Here is a 25,538-nt window from a genome sequence, read left to right on the forward strand (position 1 = left end):
CATGTCAGTTTATTGCAGTTTTTATTGAAACTTTTGTTCATCTTTACAATAAAAACTAATGTTAATATTAATATGAACTATTGCACAGATCAATCAGTCAGATTGATCGGCTCTTTTCATGCTGCACACTGTAAATTGCATTTAGACATTTTTGTTGTTTGAAGTTATTTTTTGTCAATTTAACAAGCTTCAAGTAATGTTGTTGTAATAAATTAAAATACTCAGTCAAACACATCCTAACTACACAAAAAGAGTTTAACTAAAAATTTGTGTCCAGCTAATTCAGAAATATAAGTCAAATAGACTTAAGAGCATAAAAACGTATGTCCACTAGGTGGCGGTGGGCGTAGCAATATCAGCTCTACCAGGCCCCAATTATGAACAGAAGAAGAAGCTTTTGGAGCCGTTAGTCTCACGTCGGTGTAACGTATTTTCACTCGCTGTGAAAAGGCATTTTTACATTTTGTTTGGAGTTACGAGTGTTTCAACGAAATAAAAGCGAAACGGGACCAGTTTGAAGAGGAGTTATTACTTATTTGGTAAGTTTCTTTTGGTTTTCCTTCATATTGTTTTTTTTTTTTTTAAAGTAGTTTAACATTATTAGCTTAATCAGTGATTGAGAAATGACGAAATTAGATTAAAAATTCTAAGTCTTTACAAGTATATGTTTAGTTTTAAATGAACTATAAATATTTTATGCATAAATGTAAGAAGTTGCTAACTCGGTTGTTTTGCAGGTGGTTGAGTAGGCGGAGGAATAGCGCAAAAGTTTGGTATGGTGGAGGTCTTTTTACAAGGGGTTTGATTATACATGGCAAAAACTTCATTTAAATGCTAAACTAGCTGAGCTCCAAAGCTACATTGACCGTGGGACAGTGTCTGTCTAATAGTATAAGATTATTTATTCGCCGAGTGCGGTCTGAAAGGTCTAAGGGAGTCCAGGAAGCACCTGGATTGATGTCAGTGCACTTGCCTACAGATGTTAGTCTACGACAGGGGTGTCCAAAGTCGGTCCTCGAGGGCCGCTGTCCTGCAGGTTTCCCATGTATTCCTGTTCCAACACATCTAGCTTCCACTAAATTGATCAAACAGCCAATGACGTGCACAACTGATTAAGCTCTACTACTAATTAATTTGAATCAGGTGTGTATGAGCAGGGATACATAGAAAACCTGCAGGATTCTGGCTCTCGAGGACCGGAGCTGGACACCTCTGGTCTACGAGATGGACACATATTTATTTATTTATTTGTTAGAGAGGCTGTTCGTTTACAGTGGGATATTAAAGTTGCATTATTATGTACATTTTATTATTACAGATTAAGAACCACATTTAGCTTTACTTTGGCATATAATAAAGTTGCCTGCTATACTTTGTCACATTTATACATTGGTATGTTTGTGAAGCCAATTAGGCTTATGTTCCATTTAAATGAAGGAACAGAAGTAAGCAAGAAATAAAAAATTATCAGTGTATTAAGATATTTCTCCCCATTGTTTAAACCACAGATTCACCACAGCTGCTGCCCATTGTCTAAAAGTGGCTCCCAACATTTTTTGCAGGTAATGTAATGCATATATGTATACATATGTGTGTATATATTTTTTTTAGAGATCCGGTTCGATTCTGATAGTATTAGATTATTAGGACTTGCATGCAAGTTTCGTGAATGAAAAGTGCAGATACTCAAACAACAAATTACTAATTCAGCACTGTATGTTGATAACTGAGTTTTCTCCATTTTAATATTCTATTCTGAAGGTTCCTATGTTGGCTTACTACTTGGACATGCCTAGCCTGTTTAAAGCAAATGTAGAGCTAAAAGGTGTATCAGATATTTCTTTGGATATTCTGGACTTCTCTGTGAAGCTAGTGATTGAAAAGAAATGTGGACTTTGGAACAGTGCATCTCTGGCAACAACTGTATACATACATGGGACAAGATACACTCAGGGAATGCTTGTGTCAGTTGGAAACAGAAGTAGACTGATTTTTTTTTTTTTTTTTTTTTTTAAACAATTGTCTATGTGTTGCTTGTTTGCAGTAAGATATTCTTTGTTCTTGAATCTTTCGCAGCCTGGTTTTTGGAGCACCTTAGGTGTTACAAAGTCTGCAAGAGAGATCCTGGTCAGTTGTTGCTGAACCTACACTCTGCAAAGTCAGCTGGTGGTTTCTCATGTATTGAGGTAATATTTTTTCCTCACACAAGTTAACAATAAATTACTATAAGTTACCATTGAGGTTTAGTCATCTCTCAGCAGTTGGATGTTACTAACATCTATAAATAACTCCAAAATAGCACTATGACCTTACTCCAAAAATATCAACTTTATTTTTTATTTATTTATTTTTTTCTTTTAAGTTTACCCTAGATAAGATTTTTGAATAATATTGCCCCAAAGTCCATCAGGTAGAGGAATTATGTTTTTGTTTTGTTTTCATTTTTTAACACAGTTCCATCATACTGCTGTGCATTATTTTGACTGAAGATGATATATAGATTAATGTATGTGCAAGACTTGAATTAGATAGTCACCACAGCCTCTTTGAATAAGCAGGTGGCAAAAAAAAAAAAAAAAAAAAAAGAAGAGTACTGGGTAAATCACAAGTTACGTTTAAAAAAAAATGGTCACCACTTCACCTACCTGTTCGACTTTTTGACTCCAGCTTGTACTGTAGTCATTACTCAAAAATTATTACACACATTTCCAAGAACTAATTTGGATATTTTTGGCTCAACTTCTTTCAATATCTACAGATTGAAGCAGAGTTTGCTTGTCTTACGTCTGTTGACCTGTAGAACTCCTCCTTCTGTGGACTGGATCAGTATTCACCAAGGTTCATTGAGCCGTACAAGGCCAAGAGTGGGAAGTTGGCTAAACTAAGCAGACTGATGAAATGTCTTGATAATGTAAGTAATGAAATGTTGATACAGGTTTGTGTATTTTAATGACTAAGTTTTCTATTGGAGATATCTGTATTTTTTTGCACTTCTGTTACACACTGCAATTATTAAATATACAAGAACCTTTTATGTTTTTATACAATACAAACTAATATCTTCCACTTTGGAGTTTCTTATATCCCACTGATTGATAGTTCATGGTTAAGCAACTCAAACAAAAAATATCCTTTAATAATAGAATGAAGAATTAAAAAAATTATTGCCAAATTACAAAGAAAAACTAAAGAACCTTCAGAAAATTAGAACTGTTGATTAACTTTAAGAGATGACAAGAAAGTTTAGCATTCTGGGAGACGACTGTATTTTGGTCTGTAAACTTCAAATAAAGATGTTCAACAAATCCATTGTATACTGAAAGCAGCTGTATACAATGGAGTATCAAGATTTTGTCATTTAAAAACACAATTTAAAGTGTATTTTTTTAATTATTGTATCTAAGCAGTCCTCCGTGCAGAGGAAGAGGGCTGTAGTTCTGCTGGGCCTGTCTCACTTTCTCAAGGAAGATGCTTCCAGCGTGTTAAACATTCCAGGTAAACTTAGTTTGTGTGTAATAAAATGAACTGTGAACAGATTTGTCAAAATAATTTATATGTTGTAGAACAAAATGTGTTCAAGATCATGTTTGTAGAATTAATTCTTCAAATTTGGCAAATGATCATTTTGTGTATTTTACTCTATATCTTGTCCAGGCCACTGATGAGGAAGCCATGTTCATTCAAGGGATGAAAGTTGGTGTTGTGATGGTGAAAGATGGGGAAGACGGCATCGCCACTTCAGTAGTTCTTGAGGAGCAAGTGGTCCTGCCTGATGTGAAGGACATCGCGCATGCCATTGCTCAGCTGATGGGTCTGCTCTTTGCAATCAATATAAACTATCCAAAGGAGCTCAGGTATACATTTGAAGGGATCCAGAAAGTCCTGATGAACATCGGTGGAGGACGGTGTTCCTCTCTTGTGCATGGTCTGAGAAACAGACTCCTGCGAAAAACTGTGTAGCTTTTCCTCACATCATTTTCCGCATCACTTGAGTAAAAGTCTATATCCGGAAAACATTTCTTAATGTTATCTTCTTCAACATTGTTCAGTTTAAGTACGACCTTGGCACAGTATTTGCATCTTTCCAGTTCTGTTTTATTCATTCAAACTAAATTCCATCTGAAAATGTCTCTGTATAGGAAAAAAAACTGTATTAGTTGATAAAAAGTACAAAGAGACAGAAGTCAAGATTTAAAGCCAAAACAATATGTGACAAGGATAAAATTGGCACGAGATTTGATGGTCTGAATGACTTCTTGTAAATCCTATATTTTTCCTTTTTTCTCAATTTTAATTTAGGCATTGTTTTTATCACAACACTGTATTTTCATTTCCATGCGGATTTGTGTTTGAATCATATTGTGCAATCCAGTGTCACCAGTTCTTGAAACAGGTACTTAGGTATTTGAAAATGCTTTTTTGAAAGTGATAGATGTTGCAAAACTGCACACTGCTAAGCTGTGTTCTTGATAAAATGGGGTTTAAGTTTAGAAAAAGTAAAACCTGTGACTAAAGACTGCTTCAAGAAAGTTGTACAGGTTGCATTATTGTTAAATAAAAAAACTAGCTTGTTGATAAATGTGTATTTGTTGTACTTATATTGATAAAAAATGTTCAAATTTTAAAAAGTTAAATTTACAGTTAAATTGAATATTTAAAACTTAAATTTTAAAATGACAGGAATTTGTTTTAAAATAGTCAGAATGTGGTTTGTATGATGGCAGTAATTCCAATAGGCCACATATATTGTCCTGACATAGAATATCACATTTTTAAGTAATGTTTTAGTTCACTTAATTTATAAATTTGTTCTAAACAAACTAATCATTTTAATTGAGTCTAAATTAATTTCCAGATTTGAATGAACATGCTGATCAGTTCTCTCAATTAAAAAATGTAAGTCAAAATAGCCAAAAAACAAAGTTTAGTCAACTTAAAATATATTTAAGACCATTTAAAATTTTAAGTTCAAATAACAAACAACAAAAGTTATGTCAACTTTTAATTATAAATCAGTCTAACTAACAAAGATGTTAATACAACATTGGATTTTTATTCAGGATAACATATGTTGACGTCAAGAGAACAAATCATGCTTTTTCATTTAACGTAAAATTTTAAGACAGCCCTTTCACTCGTGTTTTTAAGTTAAAACGTTATGTTTGATTTTACAGTGCTGGAAAAATGCTTCATAAAGAATAACAGCTTGTTTCTAAGAACTGTCTCATCTTTCACCTCTGAGGAAAAATAAGCTCAACGACCTCACGAATAAAACACACACACACCTAATCAATCATTATCTCTCACACACTCTTAATGGATTGATCCAGAGGGAGGGAGGGAGGCGGGGGAAGAGGGGGGTTGTCTGCAAACAGCAGGATGTGTGATGGTTTGTGGGACTTTAGCAGCAGGCTGGAGGTGAATATTCATGAATGGAGGGAAGGTTCTGCTCAGAAGATGGAGAGAGGAGGAGAGTCTATTTTTATCTGCAGCGTTGCGTGTCTCAGTCTGTTCGCCGTGAAGTCGCAGCTAAATTTAGCTCTGCGGAGACCGAAGCAGGATGCAGAGATAAAAATAGAAGCAGCTTCTGGCGGCATCACTGGAGACAGCAGATGATGAAACATGCAGGCTGCATCGTCCAGATCCTTCTGACTCTCCTCTTGACTCAGAACGGATCAGGAATGGAGGAACCTTCACCTGTCTGATGGACGGGGGGTGAGGGGGCTGCCATCAGCCTGCAGGCTCCTCTTCCATCCAGGTCAAAGCAACAAACAGCAAAACGACTCGTTTCCCTTGAGCTTTACCATGACGTCGTCATGGAAACCTGTGCCATGAACATCTCCAGAAGACGAGACTTCAGCAGACATCTGCCACCATGGTGCTGCTGTTTGCAGTTTCAGCTGAAACATCTTAAATCCATCTGATCAGGTCTTCCAGTCACTAGATTTTCACATCGTCAGCGACCGCACAGCAAACTGTGATCAGAGTCCTGATTAGGATTTAATTTGTCACATTTTTCAGCCTTCTGGTTAACATTCATCCACCAGATGTTCAGGTTTATTTCAGACGTCTTATAAAAACAGACAGATAAAAAAGTCCAGTGTTCTGGACTTCCTCGGTGTGTTTAAACAGGAGTGTAACACCCCTCAGAATTAAGTACGGACTCAAGGCCATCATGAGTTACAGCCATGTATCTGAACTCGTGCCATCAACCATGCCGTGAGAAAAGACACAATACATGACTAGGGACGCTCCGATCCACTTTTTGAGAGTTCCGATCCGATACCGATATCTGAAACGTGAATATCTGCCGATACCAGACCTGTTAATGTGAACATTATTGTGACTCTTGTTATTATTGCTGTTATAACTGTGTCAGATTTCATGAGGTCGTAATAAATGACCCATCCTTTCTGAAGTTACCTCACCAATACAAATATAATAACATTACAGATCGAACAATTTCTACAAGTTTTATTCTGATTTAACCTAAATACAACTATAAATGTGTGGTTTGGAAACAAAGATCTGCTTTTAGTGGAACAAAAAATGTCACATTTTAACATTCAAGGTATTTATTTCTTTTAAAACTCATTGCACTGGCTGGACTGTGGTATCGGGTATCGGTTGTGGTATCGGTACACTTTTATTAATACCAAGTGCGAGTACACACGCTTGGTATTGAGCCGACGCCGATACTGGTTTCAGTGCATGTCTAGAAAATATGAACTGATTGTGAATCTGATGCAGCAACACATCTGCAGAAACATGGAAAGAGAGAAATACAAGCTGAAAAACATCTGGAGAAGCATTCGACGACTAATCAGGTTAACTGTCAACAGGTCAGTAACAGTAAGACTGGTATCGGCATCGATACAGATACTGGTATCGGTGTATCCATATATATTACAGAATAAGAGAAATAATCCCTCTGTAACCAACTCTATGATCGTCCTCATGCGATGTCGACCGAACATGATTTCCCCCGCCATCTCGTGTCGTGGCCCGTCTCTGCTGGTTGGTCCAGTTTTCTGGATGAAGCAGGATGGAAATGCTTCTGTTCAAGCTGTTGCTTTTCCATGTTTCCTTTAACAGTATGACTGCAACAAACTTCAACCTCTACTCTCTCTCTAGTTTCGATGTGGAGAATGGGTTATCGGTGGGACGCAGCCCCCTGGATGCCCAGGCCAGTCCTGGTTCTGGTCTGGTCCTGCAGGCCAACTTCCCTCACAGCCAGCGGCGGGAGTCATTCCTCTACCGCTCCGACTCCGACTTTGACCTTTCACCCAAAGGTCCCTCCAGAAACCCGTCCTCCGCCAGCGACCTGTAAGTTCACCTTCCCAAGTGTTGATCGCACGCTGTGAAAAACTGTAAAACACTCATCAGATCAATTACAAATGAATAAATATTCCAGAAGTTTATGGTAAGAAACTGATTTACATGTCAGATGCAAAATAGCATGAAAAACTTCAAACTAAAATACAATAAAATTAACATTTTAAAGGAAAACATGACTCAGGTTCCCATAAAAGGCTGTAATAAAACCTTTATTAAACCCTGTGATGGACTGGCCACCTGTCCAGGTATACCTACCTCTCACCTGCTGGGAGAGACTCCCGCTTCTCCGCAACTGCTAGTCAGACTAAGTGGTTCGGAAAATGAATGAATAAATTTCATTAAAAAGTCATCTTAATGTTCAGTTGTTTTTTTGGGAATGTATTTATACAGTTTTAGTAAACCTGCGTGGTGGACCTGGAGCTGCACCAGACTGATGATAACTACCGCCGCGTTTCCAGTTCTTCACAAAATATGAGCAAAGTTTCTACGTTTAACTGGATCTGCAGATTTTTCCATTTAAATAATGTTCATAATAAAAGTAAAAAACTTATGTTGTATTTTTGACCATATCTGAAGGTCATTTAGGTTTTTTTTTTTTAACTGTTTTATAGTTTTTTATTAAACATTAAAAAGCTGAAATGAAATAAAAGCTGTGATGTAAAGGTAAAATTATAAACTGTAAATTTATTTGGGAAATTTTATTGGAATTTCACTGATTTTTTTTTTCATGTTTTCAGCTGCAAAAATATGATGTTACGTGTGTTTTTTTACATATGTGACATATGTCAGGAATGTCACGCTAACTTCATGTTGTACAAACTGGTTTTGTTCATCTGTACTGGGAGGTCTCTACATTGCAGGATCACTCTAGTCAGACTTTATCAGTAAATTTCTGGGCACAGCCAGGATCAGCGTGTTTTTCAGACGCGGTCGTGTCTCTGCTTTCTGAAAGCAGCTTGGAGGGGTTGTTTGGGTTTTAAACTGTCTAAACACCTTCATGTTGTGAATGTAAGCGGTCTCTGGTCTCCTCACGGACTCTTGCCTGTCTGTTTTCAAAGGGAAGAGAGCTTGAAGCACTGGGAGGTCAACTGGTTGTCGTCTCGGTGAGGAGAACATAAGCCAGCTAAATGTTTGAAAGGAACTCTGCTTGAGCCCTCTGCTTTCCTCCTAACAGTTTCATGGTTATTTCTCACCTCTCCTGAAAACATGAGCAACACCTCTGACCCTGTTAGACACCCAGTTCTGACTCGTTTTGCATGTCATGCAGACATAACAACACTTTTTATTTAGCTGTCAGTAAACGGCGTCACCCACCCTCACCCATCTTTCCTCAGTGATCATGGTATGATGTGTGTGTGAACTGAAAGATGAATGAAGATAACCGACCATCATCTCTTCCTCCAACCTCCATTCCTGAAGAAGTTCGGAGTAAAATGTAAATAAAAGCAGAATCTCTTGGTCCCAGTAGAAACCCTGAGTGTTCCAGCTGTTTACAGATGTGTTGCTGCGTTAGACGATCAAAGGTCTGAGTTTAAGCTTCTGCTGGGACGGATGAGCTTCAGGTTTTATTTCCATTTTATGTAGAGAGAATAACTGTAACTGGGCTTCTACAGGTTTCTCCTCAGACTAAGGTGTTTTACAGCTGCTTTTACCTGTAAATGAATCATTTCATTCATTATTTGTTTCATTTTAAATGTGAGAACGTTCTGTTAACTTTCTCTGTTTCCTCTCCTGACTGCAGACATTCAGAAGACATGATAGTCACACCGTTTGCACAGGTGAGTGTTCCAGCTCCAGCGAGGCAGCTTTAAACATCCATATTCACCTGTTTGCCACAGACGGCAGAATAACAGCCCTTTAGAAAGGAAGCCCCGCCCCCTCCGCCCTGCTGGCTCTGTGACAGCACCCACCTTCCCTCCGGTGTTGCCTGACTCTGGCGTGGGACGTGCGTCACACTCGTGCTCAGCTTACACGCTGAACGAAGAAGAGAATCCTATCCTGCCAGATCATGCTGTTTAAAATTTGCATGTGAGCTTATAAGGATTGTTCCAGGGTCATCTCTGGACATCTGACACTCTGTGGGCTTCCTCTGCATGCACAGTCAGTGTTTGGCTGCTGATGGAGCGACAGACGTGACATAGAGGAGTGTGGTGATGAAAACATCAGGGGGGGGGGGTCCAGGCTGCATGTCAGCTGCTGCAGAGAAGCTCTCAGGTTAAATGAGGATAAAGAAACCTCCATGTTCCTGTCTTTAGGTTCTCGCCAGTCTCAGGACGGTCCGGAGTAACTTCGCCATCATCACCGGCCAGCAAGATCGCACCGCCAGCAAGTAGGAGCCGGACTCCTGTCTCTGATCCTGCTGCATCCACATGATGCCTCAGACTGACTGCTGATGTTGTCTCGTTACAGGACGCGATCCTCCGGCAGCAACCCTCCATCCATGTGCAAGACCAGTCTGGCAGGTCTGCTCTGTGATCAATATCCCACAATTAACACGGATCTGAATGACACAGAGACTATGGGTTCAAGCTGACACACAACTGAATGAACGAATGAATGAATGAATGACAAACTAAAACACAGTCTGGTGAGAAGTCAATGTAACACTTCAATCCTTGGAAAGAAGCAGGAGCCGTTTTACCACCCATGATCAATAAACAATAATCACCTTTACTCCCTGTTTGCATTCAACCCGTGTGTGTGTGTATGTGTGGGAGTGTGTGTGTGTGTATGTGTGGGAGTGTGTGTGTATGTGTGGGAGTGTGTGTGTGTATGTGTGGGAGTGTGTGTGTGTGTGTGTGTGTGTGTGTATGTGTGGTGTGAACATAAACCATCGTTATGGATCATTCTAACAGCTTTTCCAGGATGAATCATGATGATTATGATCATTCAGACGAGGTGAAGCAGATGTGAGGAGAGAATGTGGGTAAAATATCATCTCTAGTTTCCTTCAGTCCTGAAACCTTTCTGTTGTCCTCATAAAGCATCAACCGCTTCGAGCATTTCTCCATCAACACCGTCCTCTGTGTCTATGTTCCTTTTATTTATGTTATCTGTGAACAATAAGAATAAAACCTGGTTTTACTACATCCATCCTGTAAGACTTAAAGAATGACAATCATCTTCTGTGTTTCTGTGGGACAGAGGAGCCGCACCAGCAGCTCGCTATTGAGACTCTGGACGAGCTGGACTGGTGTCTGGAGCAGCTGGAGACGCTGAAAACCCGACACTCCGTCAGCGAGATGGCTTCCAATAAGGTACCTGGACAGATGCCCACCTGCTCACACACCTACGTCCAAACTTACACACACCTACGTCCATCCTTACACACACCTGCTCACACACCTGTATCCACACTTACAAACACTTGCATCTACACTTACACACACCTGCATCTACACTTACACACACCTACGTCCACACTTACACACACCTGTACACACACTTACACACACCTGTTCACACACTTAAGTCCACACTTACACCTGCTCACACACCTGCATCTACACTTACACACACCTGTAAACACACCTGTTCACACACCTACACAAACCTACGTCCACACTTACACCCACCTGTACACACACCTGCATCCACACTTACACATACCTACGTGCACACTTACACACATCTGCATCTGCACTTACACACACCTGCATCTACACTTACAAACACCTACGTCCACACTTACACACACCTGTACACACACCTGTACACACACTTACACACACCTGTTCACACACTTAAGTCCACACTTACACGTGCTCACACACTTGCATCTACACTTACACACACCTGTAAACACACTTGTTCACACACCTACACAAACCTACGTCCACACTTACACCCACCTGTACACACGCCTGCATCTACACTTACACACACCTGCATCTACACTTACACACACCTGCATCCACACTTACACACACCTGCATCTACACTTACACACACCTACGTCCACACTTACACACACTTGCATCCACACTTACACACACCTACGTCCACACTTACACACACCTGTTCACACACTTAAGTCCACACTTACACCTGCTCACACACCTGCATCCACACTTACACACACCAGCATTTACACTTACACACACCTGCATCTACACTTACACACACCTGTACACACACCTACGTCCACACTTACACACACCTGCATCTACACTTACACACACCTGTACACACACCTACGTCCACACTTACACACACCTGTACACACACTTACACATACCTACGTCCACACTTACACACACCTGTACACACACTTACACACACCTGTTCACACACTTAAGTCCACACTTACACCTGCTCACACACCTGCTTCCACACTTACACACACCTGTTCACACACCTACGTCCACACTTACACACACACCTGTTCACACACCTACGTCCACACTTACACACACACTTACACACACCTATGTCCACACTTACACACACCTGCATCTACACTTACACACACCTGCACCCACACTTACACACACTTGCATCTACACTTACACCTACGTCCACGCTTACACACACTTTCATCTACACTTACACACACCTACGTCCACACTTACACACACCTACATCCATACTTACACACACCTGTTTACACACCTACGTCCACACTTACACACACCTGCACACACACTTACACACAACTAGGTCCACACTTACACACACCTGCATCCACACTTACACACACCTGTACACACACTTACACACAACTACGTCCACACTTACACACACCTGTACACACACCTGTTCACACACCTACGTCCACACTTACACACACCTGCATCCACACTTACACACACCTGCATCCACACTTACACACACCTACATCCACACTTACACACACCTAGGTCCACACTTACACACAACTGCATCCACACTTACACACACCTGTACACACACTTACACACAACTACGTCCACACTTACACACACCTGTTCACACACCTATGTCCACACTTACACACACCTGTTCACACACCTAGGTCCACACTTACACACACCTACGTCCACACTTACACACACTTGCATCCACACTTACACACACCTACGTCCACACTTACACACACCTGTACACACACTTACACACACCTGTTCACACACTTAAGTCCACACTTACACCTGCTCACACACCTGCATCCACACTTACACACACCAGCATTTACACTTACACACACCTGCATCTACACTTACACACACCTGTACACACACCTACGTCCACACTTACACACACCTGTACACACACTTACACATACCTACGTCCACACTTACACACACCTGTTCACACACCTACGTCCACACTTACACACACACCTGTTCACACACCTACGTCCACACTTACACACACACCTGTTCACACACCTGCATCCACACTTACACACACCTGTACACACACTTACACACACCTATGTCCACACTTACACACACCTGCATCTACACTTACACACACCTGCATCTACACTTACACACACCTGCATCTACACTTACACACACCTGCACCCACACTTACACACACTTGCATCTACACTTACACCTACGTCCACGCTTACACACACTTTCATCCACACTTACACACACCTACGTCCACACTTACACACACCTACATCCATACTTACACACACCTGTTTACACACCTACGTCCACACTTACACACACCTGTACACACACTTACACACAACTAGGTCCACACTTACACACACCTGCATCCACACTTACACACACCTGTACACACACTTACACACAACTACGTCCACACTTACACACACCTGCATCCACACTTACACACACCTGCATCCACACTTACACACACCTACATCTACACTTACACACACCTAGGTCCACACTTACACACAACTGCATCCACACTTACACACACCTGTACACACACTTACACACACCTACGTCCACACTTACACACACCTACGTCCACACTTACACACACCTGTACACACACCTACATCTACCCTTACACACACCTGTTCACACACCTACATCCACAATTACACACACCTGCATCCACACTTACACACACCTGTACACACACTTACACACAACTACGTCCACACTTACACACACCTGTTCACACACCTATGTCCACACTTACACACACCTGTACACACACCTACGTCCACACTTACACACAACCTACATCTACACTTACACACACCCTACATCTACACTTACACACACCTATGTCCACACTTACACACACCTGCATCCACACTTACACACACCTACATCTACACTTACACACACCTACGTCCACTCTTACTCACAACTGCATCCACACTTACACACACCTGTACACACACCTACGTCCACACTTACACACACCTGCATCCACACTTATACACACCTGTTCACACACCTACGTCCACACTTACACACACCTGTACACACACCTACATCCACACTTACACACACCTGTTCACACACCTACATCCACAATTACACACACCTGCATCCACACTTACACACACCTGTACACACACTTACACACAACTACGTCCACACTTACACACACCTGTTCACACACCTACGTCCACACTTACACACACACCTGTACACACACCTACGTCCACACTTACACACACCTGTTCACACACCTACGTCCACACTTACACACACCTGCATCCACACTTACACACACCTGTACACACACTTACACACACCTACGTCCACACTTACACACACCTGTTCACACACACCTACGTCCACACTTACAGACACCTGTTCACACACCTACGTCCACACTTACACACCTGCACCCACACTTACACACACGTACACACACTTACACACACCTACGTCCACACTTACATACACTTGTTCACACACCTATGTCCACACTTACACACACCTGCATCCACACCTACACACACCTGTTCACACACCTAGGTCCACACTTAAACACACCTGCATCCACACTTACACACACCTACATCTACCCTTACACACACCTGTGCACACACTTACACACACCTATATCAACACTTACACACCCCTACATCAACACTTACACACCCTTAGATCAACACTTACACACACCTGTATCCACACTTACACTCACCTGCATCAACACTTACACACCCCTACATCAACACTTACACACACCTGTATCTAAACCTGCATCTACACTTGATTTTACACCTACACCTGAGTACACATCTGAACACACACCTGCACACACAGGTGCGGACAGGTGCTGCCGTGTCCTTCAGGACATGTTCTGTCTCCAGTCAGACATTCAAAATCAAACTCTTTGAATATACAACATGGTATGAACTCAGGTGCGACTCCAGGTAAATGTTTATCTGCTAACGTGCGACTTCCTCCTTCTGGACTTCAGCATGTCTAAATGCTGACATCTGATATGCTGCTTAAATCCGGAGCAGGTGGGGATGATGAAGACGAAGATGAGTGTAACTACAGATTATTCTAGTGCAGATGGCAGGACCAGTTGGTGCACGTTGAGGCTGATGGGTGCACCGGTAGATAAATATGTGGACTGATCATGTTTCTCTGCTGGATTTTCATGTCAGACTTCCTGCTTTGAGCAGACATGGTGGATGTTCCTGCATCTTCTACAGTGCATGATCTACTGATGTTATTTTTAGCCACATGAATGACCCCCCCCACTCACCCACCCCATTCAAAGATTTCCCCTCTCATCTTCTGTGAACTTGATGCACATGGTGCATCTCACAACCGTCCTGCCTACTCTGAGCATCTCTCAGCCAATGACCGGCCTCCAGTTCTGCAAGCGTGGATGTAGCTGCCGCCTGATTGGCTGCTATTCTTAGCCTTTATTTCTTTATTTTCTTCTGAAGAGGCGGAGTCTTGGGAACCCCGTTCTCCCTCTGTTTACACACAGCGAGCAGAGTGAATGAAGGAACGTGGCTTTGCTGCTCCGCATCCCTGCATCACACAGATTTCTCGCCTCCATCCCTTCATCTTCATGGAGCCAGAAACCTTTTGTTTCCTCCGTCTGATCAGCAGTTCTGATCAGAGCTTTTACATCTGGACTGTCTAGTCAACCTGGATTTAAGGAAGTCTTGGTGCTTTGCTGTCTGGATCAGGCAGAGGACCACAAGGACAGACGTGTCCCCCATTTGGTTTTTATCTTCGCTCTCATGCTTGACCTCACACCGACATGCCAGATGTGACGATTTTCTGCTCCGCTTCACAGATGTTCCGTCAGGTAAGAAAAAGTTCCTGCAGATATGAAACATGAAGAACTGAGACGTTCTGTCCACTGTTCTCACTCCAGCAGCAGCAAGGATTATCTCATTCCTGACAAACTCAGCTGAAAGTCTCGTCACTGTGGGACGAATCCTCTGCCAGCACAACCCAGCTTTTTATTCCAGCTCTAATAATACTTCACCCAATCCCAGGATTACTTCACCCAGTCCCAGGATTACTTCACCCAATCCCAGGATTACTTCACCCAGTCCCAGGATTACTTCACCCAGTCCCAGGATTACTTCACCCAATCCCAGGATTACTTCACCCAGTCCCAGGATTACTTCACCCAATCCCAGGATTACTTCACCCAGTCCCAGGATTACTTCACCCAATCCCAGGATTACTTCACCCAGTCCCAGGATTACTTCACCCAATCCCAGGATTACTTCACCCAGTCCCAGGATTACTTCACCCAATCCCAGGATTACTTCACCCAGTCCCAGGATTACTTCACCCAATCTCAGGATTACTTCACCCAATCCCAGGATTACTTCACCCAGTCCCAGGATTACTTCACCCAGTCCCAGGATTACTTCACCCAGTCCCAGGATTACTTCACCCAGTCCCAGGATTACTTCACCCAGTCCCAGGATTACTTTACTTATTCCTAGGATTACCTTACTTTTTCACAGGATTACTTTAAGAGGAACGTTTTACAACCATCAGCTCCAACCTGGTTGCCTCCCTACGTAGATAGTTATTGTCAGCGCGTCTTGGAACGTCCATGAAGAAGTAAACAGTATGTTTGATCAGACTTATTGTTTGTTCTCAGTTCAAGAGGATGCTGAACCGGGAGCTGACCCAGTTGTCAGAAACCAGTCGGTCTGGGAACCAGGTGTCTGAGTTCATCTCCAGCACCTTCCTCGGTGAGCGACTCCTCTTTGCTCCTCTCCTCGTCACGTGTAAATCCTGAAAATCTGATGTCTGAGATCGCTGCTTTAACCATTTTTCTGACCCAACAGAGAAGCCACATGACATGGATATCATGTCCCCCCCGACCAAGGAGAAGGACAAAAAGAAGCGTCCCATGTCGCAGATCAGCGGCGTGAAGAAGGCCACCCACAGCCTCGCCCCCTCCACCATCCCTCGTTTTGGGGTCAACGCCAGCCAGGAAGGGCTCCTCGCCAAGGTCCATGATGGATGAGTCTTACGGGATTCCGTAGTCCATCTTCCAGACCTGATCCGTTGTTAAATACCTTCACTTATGCTTCTTCGTTGGTAGGAGCTGGAGGACATCAACAGATGGGGAATTGACATCTTTAAGGTCTCGGAGTATTCTGGAAAACGTCCTCTGACAGTCACCATGTACACCATCTTCCAGGTAAGACGAGAGCAGAGCTGAAGGTATGACTGCTGATGCACGATGAATCCTGACCAGCTGCAGTGTTTTGTAGGAACGGGACCTGCTGAAGTCCTTCAAGATTCCTGTAGACATCTTCATTAACTTCATGATGACGTTGGAGGACCATTACCACGCAGACGTGGCCTACCACAACAACATCCACGCTGCCGACGTGGTCCAGTCCACGCATGTGCTGCTGTCCACACCTGCGCTGGAGGTAACGAGCTGCTCACAAGCTTCCGTTACAGTTTTTCACTAAATAAAAGTTCTATTTCTAAAGTTTCCATAAACTACGTTGTGATTTGCAGCCGTTTCCATTAAACAGCGTTAGGCATATGAACAGTAATTCTGTTAAAATCTCATCTGCAGTGAGATTTCATGAGAACTGCAGCTCATGGCGGATAGCCAGCTATCCAGTAGTCCATGTTTAGTGTGTGTAAAAGGACAGATTTTAGAAATTAGTAACAAAAAACTTGATTAATAATCTCACTCTCTGCTCTGGTTTGTCTCCTAAAACAAGATGAAGAGACTTTCTGGAAATAAAACTATAGGCTGTAAACAGCTGATATGCAACAAAATGTTGCCATTAATGGTTAAAAACGCATTGAAGTTGATGGTTTTGTTCTCCGCAGGGACCATGAATCTAGAGTTGGCTTGTGTGGGCTATATATGTGTGTGTGTGTGTGTGTGTGTGTGTGTGTGTGTGTGTGTGTGTGTGTGTGTGTGTGTATACATATGTATTGATCTCTTTCTCTTGTTTTCTCTGTTTTCTTTTCTGTTCTCTTTCTGTCTCTCTTCTGTCCTCTCCGGTCCGGTCAAGCAGCCTAAACTCTGCAATACAAACAATTATCCAAAATAAATAGAAAATAGAAATAAATAAAATAAATAGAAAAATAAAATAAGAATCCAGAAACATAAGGGGATCATTATATCTATAAAAAAAAGTTGCTCAGCAGAACACAGCATCCAGAACATCAGTCTGCTGCTTAAATGCTGAACAAGACAATTAAAAAAAAAAAAAAGGTTAAAAATGTATCAATCCAGAAGATTGAGACCATAATCAAGTAAAATTATCAGTCTGTGAAATGAGACAAGTACACCTGGTAACATTTCCTGGAATAAGAATAACAATCTAGACTTCAGACACTGAAATATCCTAAAACTGTTTCATTTAAAGTGCTTTATAAGCTGCACTTCATCACCGATGGATGGACTTATTGATCTCGATGTTTTTATTATTCCAGGAGGTGTGTGTGTGTGTGTGTGTGTTGCTGCAGGAACATCTTTAACAAGGTTTTACAGATAAAATTGGGTGTAAAAGACATAAAAGTATATCTTAAACAGCCTCAGCAGGATTCAGAACCGGTCAAAATGAAGAGTTCCTGGCTGGACGTGAGACGTGAGACATGGGACGTGACACGTGAGACATGGGACGTGACACGTGAGACATGGGACGTGAGACCCGGGACATGAGACGTGAGACATGGGACGTGACACGTGAGACATGGGATGTGAGGCATGAGACATGGGACGTGAGGCATGAGACATGGGACGTGACACGTGAGACATGAGACGTGAGACATGGGACGTGACACGTGAGACATGGGACGTGAGACGTGAGACCCGGGACGTGAGACATGAGACATGGGACGTGACACATGAGACATGGGACGTGAGACGTGAGGCATGAGACATGGGACGTGACACGTGAGACATGGGACATGAGACGTAAGACGTGAGACATGGGACGTGAGGCATGAGACATGGGACGTGACACGTGAGACGTGAGACCCGGGACATGAGACGTAAGACGTGAGACATGGGACGTGACACGTGAGACATGGGACGTGAGACCCGGGACATGAGACGTGAGACATGAGACATGGGACGTGACACGTGAGACATGGGACGTGAGGCATGAGACATGGGACGTGAGGCATGAGACATGGGACGTGACACGTGAGACATGGGACGTGACACGTGAGACATGAGACGTGAGACATGGGACGTGACACGTGAGACATGGGACGTGAGACGTGGGACGTGAGGCATGAGACATGGGACGTGACACGTGAGACATGGGACGTGAGACATGAGACGTGAGACCCGGGACGTGAGACATGAGACATGGGACGTGACACATGAGACATGGGACGTGAGACGTGGGACGTGAGGCATGAGACATGGGACGTGACACGTGAGACATGGGACATGAGACGTAAGACGTGAGACATGGGACGTGAGGCATGAGACATGGGACGTGACACGTGAGACGTGAGACCCGGGACATGAGACGTGACACGTGAGACATGAGACGTGAGACCCGGGACATGAGACGTAAGACGTGAGACATGAGAAGTGGGACGTGAGGCATGAGACGTGACACGTGAGACATGGGACGTGACACGTGAGACGTGAGACCCGGGACATGAGACGTAAGACGTGAGACATGGGACGTGACACGTGAGACATGGGACGTGAGGCATGAGACATGGGACGTGACACGTGACACGTGAGACATGAGACGTGAGACCCGGGACATGAGACGTGAGACATGAGAAGTGGGACGTGAGGCATGAGACATGGGACGTGACACGTGAGACATGGGACGTGACACGTGAGACATGGGACGTGAGGCATGAGACATGGGACGTGACACGTGAGACATGAGACGTGAGACCCGGGACATGAGACGTGAGACGTGAGACATGAGAAGTGGGACGTGAGGCATGAGACATGGGACGTGACACGTGAGACATGGGACGTGAGGCATGAGACATGGGACGTGACACGTGAGACATGAGACGTGAGACCCGGGACATGAGACGTAAGACGTGAGACATGAGAAGTGGGACGTGAGGCATGAGACATGGGACGTGACACGTGAGACATGGGACGTGAGGCATGAGACATGGGACGTGAGGCATGAGACATGGGACGTGACACGTGAGACATGAGACGTGAGACCCGGGACATGAGACGTAAGACATGAGAAGTGGGACGTGAGGCATGAGACATGGGACGTGACACGTGAGACATGGGACGTGACACGTGAGACATGGGACGTGAGGCATGAGACATGGGACGTGACACATGAGACGTGAGACATGAGACGTAAGACATGAGACATGGGACGTGAGGCATGAGACATGGGACGTGACACGTGAGACATGGGACGTGACACGTGAGACATGGGACGTGAGGCATGAGACATGGGACGTGACACATGAGACATGGGACATGAGACGTAAGACATGAGACGTGAGACATGAGACCCGGGACATGAGACGTAAGACGTGAGACATGAGACGTAAGACGTGAGACATGAGACCCGGGACATGAGACGTAAGACGTGAGACATGAGACGTAAGACATGAGACATGGGACATGAGACGTAAGACATGAGACGTAAGACGTGAGACATGAGACCCGGGACATGAGACGTAAGACGTGAGACATGAGACGTAAGACGTGAGACATGAGACCCGGGACATGAGACGTAAGACGTGAGACATGAGACGTAAGACATGAGACGTGAGGCATGAGACATGAGACGTGAGACCCGGGACATGAGACATGAGACGTAAGACGTGAGACGAGACATGTACTTGTAGTTTAATCTCACATGGATTGTCGTCTTCTTGCTGTGTCCAAGGCCGTGTTTACTGATCTGGAGATCCTGGCTGCTCTGTTCGCCAGCGCCATCCATGATGTGGACCACCCAGGAGTCTCCAACCAGTTCCTCATCAACACCAGTGAGTTCTCCTTCCTCCACACGGATCATGTGACTGTCCCGTTTTCACGCCGTTTACGTAGCAACTGCGTCTCCTCAGACTCGGAGCTGGCCTTGATGTACAACGACCTGTCGGTGCTGGAGAACCACCACCTGGCCGTCGGCTTTAAGCTCCTGCAGGACGAGAAGTGCGACATCTTTCAGAACGTCAGCAAAAAGCAGCGGCAGTCGCTGCGGAAGATGGTCATCGACATGGTAAGAGGAGACGGCTAACGCAGGCCTGCAGTGGATGCTGGACCTGGATCTGGTTTAAGGAGACTGTGGCTGTTGCAGGTGCTGGCCACGGACATGTCCAAACACATGAACCTACTGGCAGACCTGAAGACCATGGTGGAGACGAAGAAAGTCACCAGTCTGGGTGTCCTGCTCCTGGACAACTACTCAGACCGCATCCAGGTGAGAAACCTTTTCACATAGGAACCTGCATCAGTCTGAGAAGTCACTGACGGGAGCGTGATGTTTCTGCAGGTTCTGCAGAACATGGTCCACTGTGCAGACCTGAGCAACCCCACCAAACCTCTGGAGCTGTACCGCCAGTGGACGGACCGCATCATGGTGGAGTTCTTCACCCAGGGGGACAGAGAGCGAGAGAAAGGGATGGAGATCAGCCCCATGTGTGACAAGCAGAACGCCTCCATAGAGAAGAACCAGGTACGGAATTTCTCCCGTTCTAACGCAGGGGTGGTTGGAATCCGGTCCGGGAGCTCTGCAGACACCGGGCGATGAGCCACTGGTCTGATCCGGGTGTGCCTGGATCTGGTTGACCTCCAGGACCCTATCGACAAATGATCAGTAGAGAGGTCAGATGTAAGAAGAAATCCGGATTCATCCCGCCTGTGGAGCCAGTCGTGCATGTGTTAGTAAGCAATCAGCTGTCTGATCCCCTCACCAGCTCCGTCATGGTCAAACGTCCTCATTTCACCTGATTCAGAGACAACAGTCCCGTCAGAGGTCAGGCAGAAATCACCTGAGTTCAGGTCCAGCTAACATTCATGTCTGCAAACGTTTAAACGCTGCAGATAAACATGATTTAACAGCCTCATAAACAATACGGAGACTGCATCAAGGCTTCCTACTGACAGCTGAGAGGAATGAAAGCAGTAAATGATCCAGGATCAATAGAAGATCTCTCACGTCTTTTCTCTCTGAATAAAAAAGAATCGCCTGATATCAAACTGATTAAAGGAAGAACCTGGACGAGACAGACCCAGCAGGTGTGTTTTCATCCTGTCGAGCTCTTTGTTTGGTTCTACTTGAGATTAACGCTCCTGGCGGAGAAAGAAATGAATATGTAGAGGATGAAATGCATCTCAGTGATGGTCAGGGACGTCTCACCTGTCTCACCTGGATGTCTCCACCACATTAAATAAGTTTTTAAGCTAATTTTTAAAGTAATTATTTGCATGAAATAAAGATTCTTCTGCTGCAGAAACAATGATTTTTACGTTTCTACCAGTAGGTTCTGTTTGTACGCAAGTCTCCGCTCCTCTCATGTACAACAAGTCAAAGTACAAGACTATAAATTCTACACAGCGTAGAAATCTTCTCTACGACATGTACGCACAGATACATGTACACACAACATGCACATACCTGTGTGTAAGAAAGGGTCCTGGACCTGGACAGCCCTGCTCTGCATGCGTCATGATACCCATCAGGAACACCTGTCTGTCTCAGAGTAGACCAGGAGGGTCCAGTCCTGGTTCTGGAGGGGCCACATTCCTGCAGGTTTTCCATGTTTCCCTGCTCCAACACACCCGACTCAGATCAATAAGTTATTATACAGAACTTCAGGCTGCTGAATCTGTTTCACTTCAGTCTGCAGGGCTGTAAAGCAGTGGTTCTCAACATGAGGTCCCTGGACCCCCAAGAGGTCCCTCGAAGAGCACACGGGGTCCTCGAGGCTTTGACAGTCCAGAGCCAGCAGTGGAAACACGTCGTGTTCATTAATCAGACGTGTCTGAGAAATGCTGCAGAGCAGATGATTGGTTCTTTCCTGGCAGAGAAGAAAAACCAGTAAAGTTTTATGGAAATTTGCTCATTTATCAGATCAAGTTTCTCCCTCCCCCCCGTCTGCCCAAACAATACCAATCAAATGAAACACAATAAACATCTGGCCTGATGCTGCTGTGAGGATGCTGTTGGGGTCCTTCCACACTGCCAGACCCCAGTCAGTCTCCCCCAGCGGGCCGAGCCCCCGGTCTGCTGGGTCCCCGCGAGGAAACTGGAGTTAAAAACATTAAAAAGTTGAAACAAAGCTGAACTGAATGTGGTGTTCCTGCATTTTCCAGTGTTGCACGATGTAAACGTTCCAGGATCAAACTTCTGTTCCTGCTTCCTGTAGGTGGGTTTCATCGACTACATCGTCCACCCGCTGTGGGAGACGTGGGCTGACCTGGTGCATCCGGATGCTCAGGAGATCCTGGACACGCTGGAGGACAACAGAGAGTGGTACCAGAGCATGATCCCCCACAGCCCCTCACCCAACCAGCAGGGCCAGGAGGAGGAAGAGGAGGAGGAGGAGGAGGCGCTGCTGGGTGAGGCGTCGGCGCCTGGAGGCGGCTCCGCTCCGGCCGATAAGTTCCAGTTTGTGCTGACGTTGGAGGAAGAAGGCGAGTCTGATGCGGAGAGCGTACCGGAGGAGCAGAGGGGCTACGGCAGCAGTGGGGGGCACAAGCTGCGCAGAACTGAACACAGCGGCGGGTTCGATTCCTCGTCCACTCGACGGCTGAACAAGATCCTGAACAGCGAGTCGGGCAGGACGTTTTCTCTGGACTCTGAGAAGGACATGGCAGAAGATAGAGAAACGGAGTCGGAGGCGCCGCGCTTCAGGCTGGGCACATAGCACCTCGCTGGCCTTCGTTGTCTCCGTTCCCTGGTGCCTCGTCCTCCTCCACGCCGACACCTCAGGTTCTCCCCGGACCCAGGATGGAGAGCAGGGTGGTCCACACAGGACTCGAACCGCCTGAGTCAGGATGCAAGACAAGCTTTCCATCTTCACAGCCGGGAGAAGAAGCGTCTCCACCAAACCGTCTTCCTCTTTAAAACGAGGGGACAAGTCTCAATCCTGCCACAAGGACGACGCCGCTGCCTTCTTCTTCTTCTTCTTCAGATCCGGCCGCGTCGGAAGGAGCTTCGCACCATTTAACTTGTTGCAGTTGTCTGTCACGGACTGTGACTGTTGTGAACACTCCTCCTCGTCCTGCTGCCGATGCTGCCCAGATCTTTTAAATGCTTCACCAGGCGGGATTTTCTCTGAGGAAGACTGATGAAGGAGCTGCCACTACATATTATTTTAATGTTTTCAGTCGTTTGACATGCATAGTTTTGTTTTTATCATCCTGATGTGTGACGGTCGTCAGTGAAACTGAAGCGGTGTGCAGAGCATGTAGCGCCCCCTGGTGTCCACGCCCGGAGCTGCATCTCTGCAGCTGAAGCAGGAACTGGAACAGCTTCACCTCCAGTGGAAACTACACACATCTTTTGATGCTACAGCAGGTTTTTTTTTTTCTCTCTTTTTAACTTTTTTTTTTTCATATTTGAAGATAAATTTGGGGTTTTTGGTTTTTGGCACCCTATTTTTTTTTATTTTATTTTTTTTTTAATCAGATTGCCTTTAAGTTACGCACTTTTCAGTTGCATTCAGGGGTTTAAGACAAAACAGGAGCAGCTTAGACCACTGCAGACATCCTCCAAAACAACAAATAACCCAGTGCATGGCCCCATAAGGGCTGTGGGGAGAAAGCATGGGGGTTTGCTAGTAAATAACTAACCAAATAAAGCTTTTTAGCATCACTGTAACTGTAAAAACCAGGAAGCTCCCAGCGACAGCTGCCTGTGCCAGAATTTTTCCTCTCATTGATCAATATTTTGCTCTTTGCAGGGACGTAGTCGATGACAAAACAAGTGCCAAGCAAGCATGACACAACCAGTACTGTAATTTCCATTTTGCCACTGGCTACTTTCCATCAGCATCTGATGAAGCTGGCTGATCGTAGCGTCCTGCGCGCCAATCTGACCTCAGTGTCTCTGTATTTTTATAGCTCCTCTTCCAGTCAGAACTGAAACTGAAATTGTCTTAAAATGCGTGTTTTCTGTTGGTGAGTGAATGACTTTTAAAGTGTAAAAAGAAAAAGAGCAAAGCACTTTGACTGGTACATGTACAGCATGGCTGGTTGTGCTGCACCAGCCGGACCTCATGGATGGACTGATTTTTCTTCTTGTCATTACTGGGTGCAGAAATGCATGACGCTGACTGTAAACGGGGGGGTCTGCCAACGTGGAAAAGCCTGTTTTCAGTTATTTGTGTGAATGAGCTGAAAGATTTTGTCTTTAAGCCTTATTTTTGCACTTTTTGTTTTTCCTGGTAAAAGTTGTGCAATCTTCTCTGTCGCCACGAACCGCACCAAACCCACCAACACTCGGTGCCTTCAACTCAAAGGACTACTTAGGAAGCAGCACGGCAGACGGACAGGCGTCTGCTTTGCACTAACGGCTTGTGTTTGTACATGTTCTTCACAGCTTCATGCAGAGTTTATTCCTTGTTTCTGATCTGTGTCGGAAGGAGACGGCGGAGTCTGAGACGGGGCGCCTGCAGTGTTTTAGTGACGGATTCATTCCTGTCTTCCTCTGTTTCTACTGGATCCATCGTGATGGATCTGAGAATATAACGACTTCAGCCCCAGCTGTCCCATCACCCTCTGCTATTGTTGACTTTATGATTTAATGATGCTGCAGCTTTGACAATCCAAACTATGGGTGTGTTAACCCTCCTTCCAAATACAACTTGTATGCCTTGCAAATAAAGAAGAAA

The 25,538-nt window shown here is 44.5% G+C and overlaps 1 protein-coding gene and 1 long non-coding RNA gene across 5 annotated transcripts in view; both read left to right on the plus strand.

Moving 5' to 3' along the window:
* Positions 1-25,538, plus strand: part of pde4ca (phosphodiesterase 4C, cAMP-specific a) — a 35,349-nt gene extending 9,811 nt beyond the window's left edge. For 2 of the 3 annotated variants that reach the window (XM_079243568.1, XM_079243569.1), the window contains exons 2-16: positions 7,135-7,326; positions 8,397-8,441; positions 9,080-9,116; positions 9,594-9,667; positions 9,748-9,800; positions 10,483-10,595; positions 16,363-16,456; positions 16,553-16,719; positions 16,813-16,911; positions 16,985-17,149; positions 20,588-20,687; positions 20,766-20,920; positions 20,999-21,121; positions 21,194-21,376; positions 23,070-25,538. In XM_079243568.1, coding sequence (XP_079099694.1) covers positions 7,135-7,326; positions 8,397-8,441; positions 9,080-9,116; positions 9,594-9,667; positions 9,748-9,800; positions 10,483-10,595; positions 16,363-16,456; positions 16,553-16,719; positions 16,813-16,911; positions 16,985-17,149; positions 20,588-20,687; positions 20,766-20,920; positions 20,999-21,121; positions 21,194-21,376; positions 23,070-23,570 — 2,101 coding nt within the window. In that variant the 3' untranslated portion in view covers positions 23,571-25,538. The remainder of the gene's footprint in view (positions 1-7,134; positions 7,327-8,396; positions 8,442-9,079; positions 9,117-9,593; positions 9,668-9,747; positions 9,801-10,482; positions 10,596-16,362; positions 16,457-16,552; positions 16,720-16,812; positions 16,912-16,984; positions 17,150-20,587; positions 20,688-20,765; positions 20,921-20,998; positions 21,122-21,193; positions 21,377-23,069) is intronic. The other variant, XM_079243570.1, reaches the window with a different exon arrangement.
* Positions 51-4,473, plus strand: LOC306758292. Of its 2 annotated transcripts, none has more exons than XR_013771375.1 (5): positions 51-1,562; positions 2,077-2,186; positions 2,759-2,911; positions 3,408-3,495; positions 3,655-4,473. It is a non-coding gene; the product is annotated as an uncharacterized lncRNA (long non-coding RNA). The 2 variants fall into 2 exon arrangements; XR_013771376.1 differs by having other exon boundaries at positions 2,801-2,911.

The sequence above is a fragment of the Telmatherina bonti genome (assembly GCF_933228915.1).
Source record: "Telmatherina bonti genome assembly, chromosome: 7".
Taxonomy (NCBI): Eukaryota; Metazoa; Chordata; class Actinopteri; order Atheriniformes; family Telmatherinidae; genus Telmatherina; species Telmatherina bonti.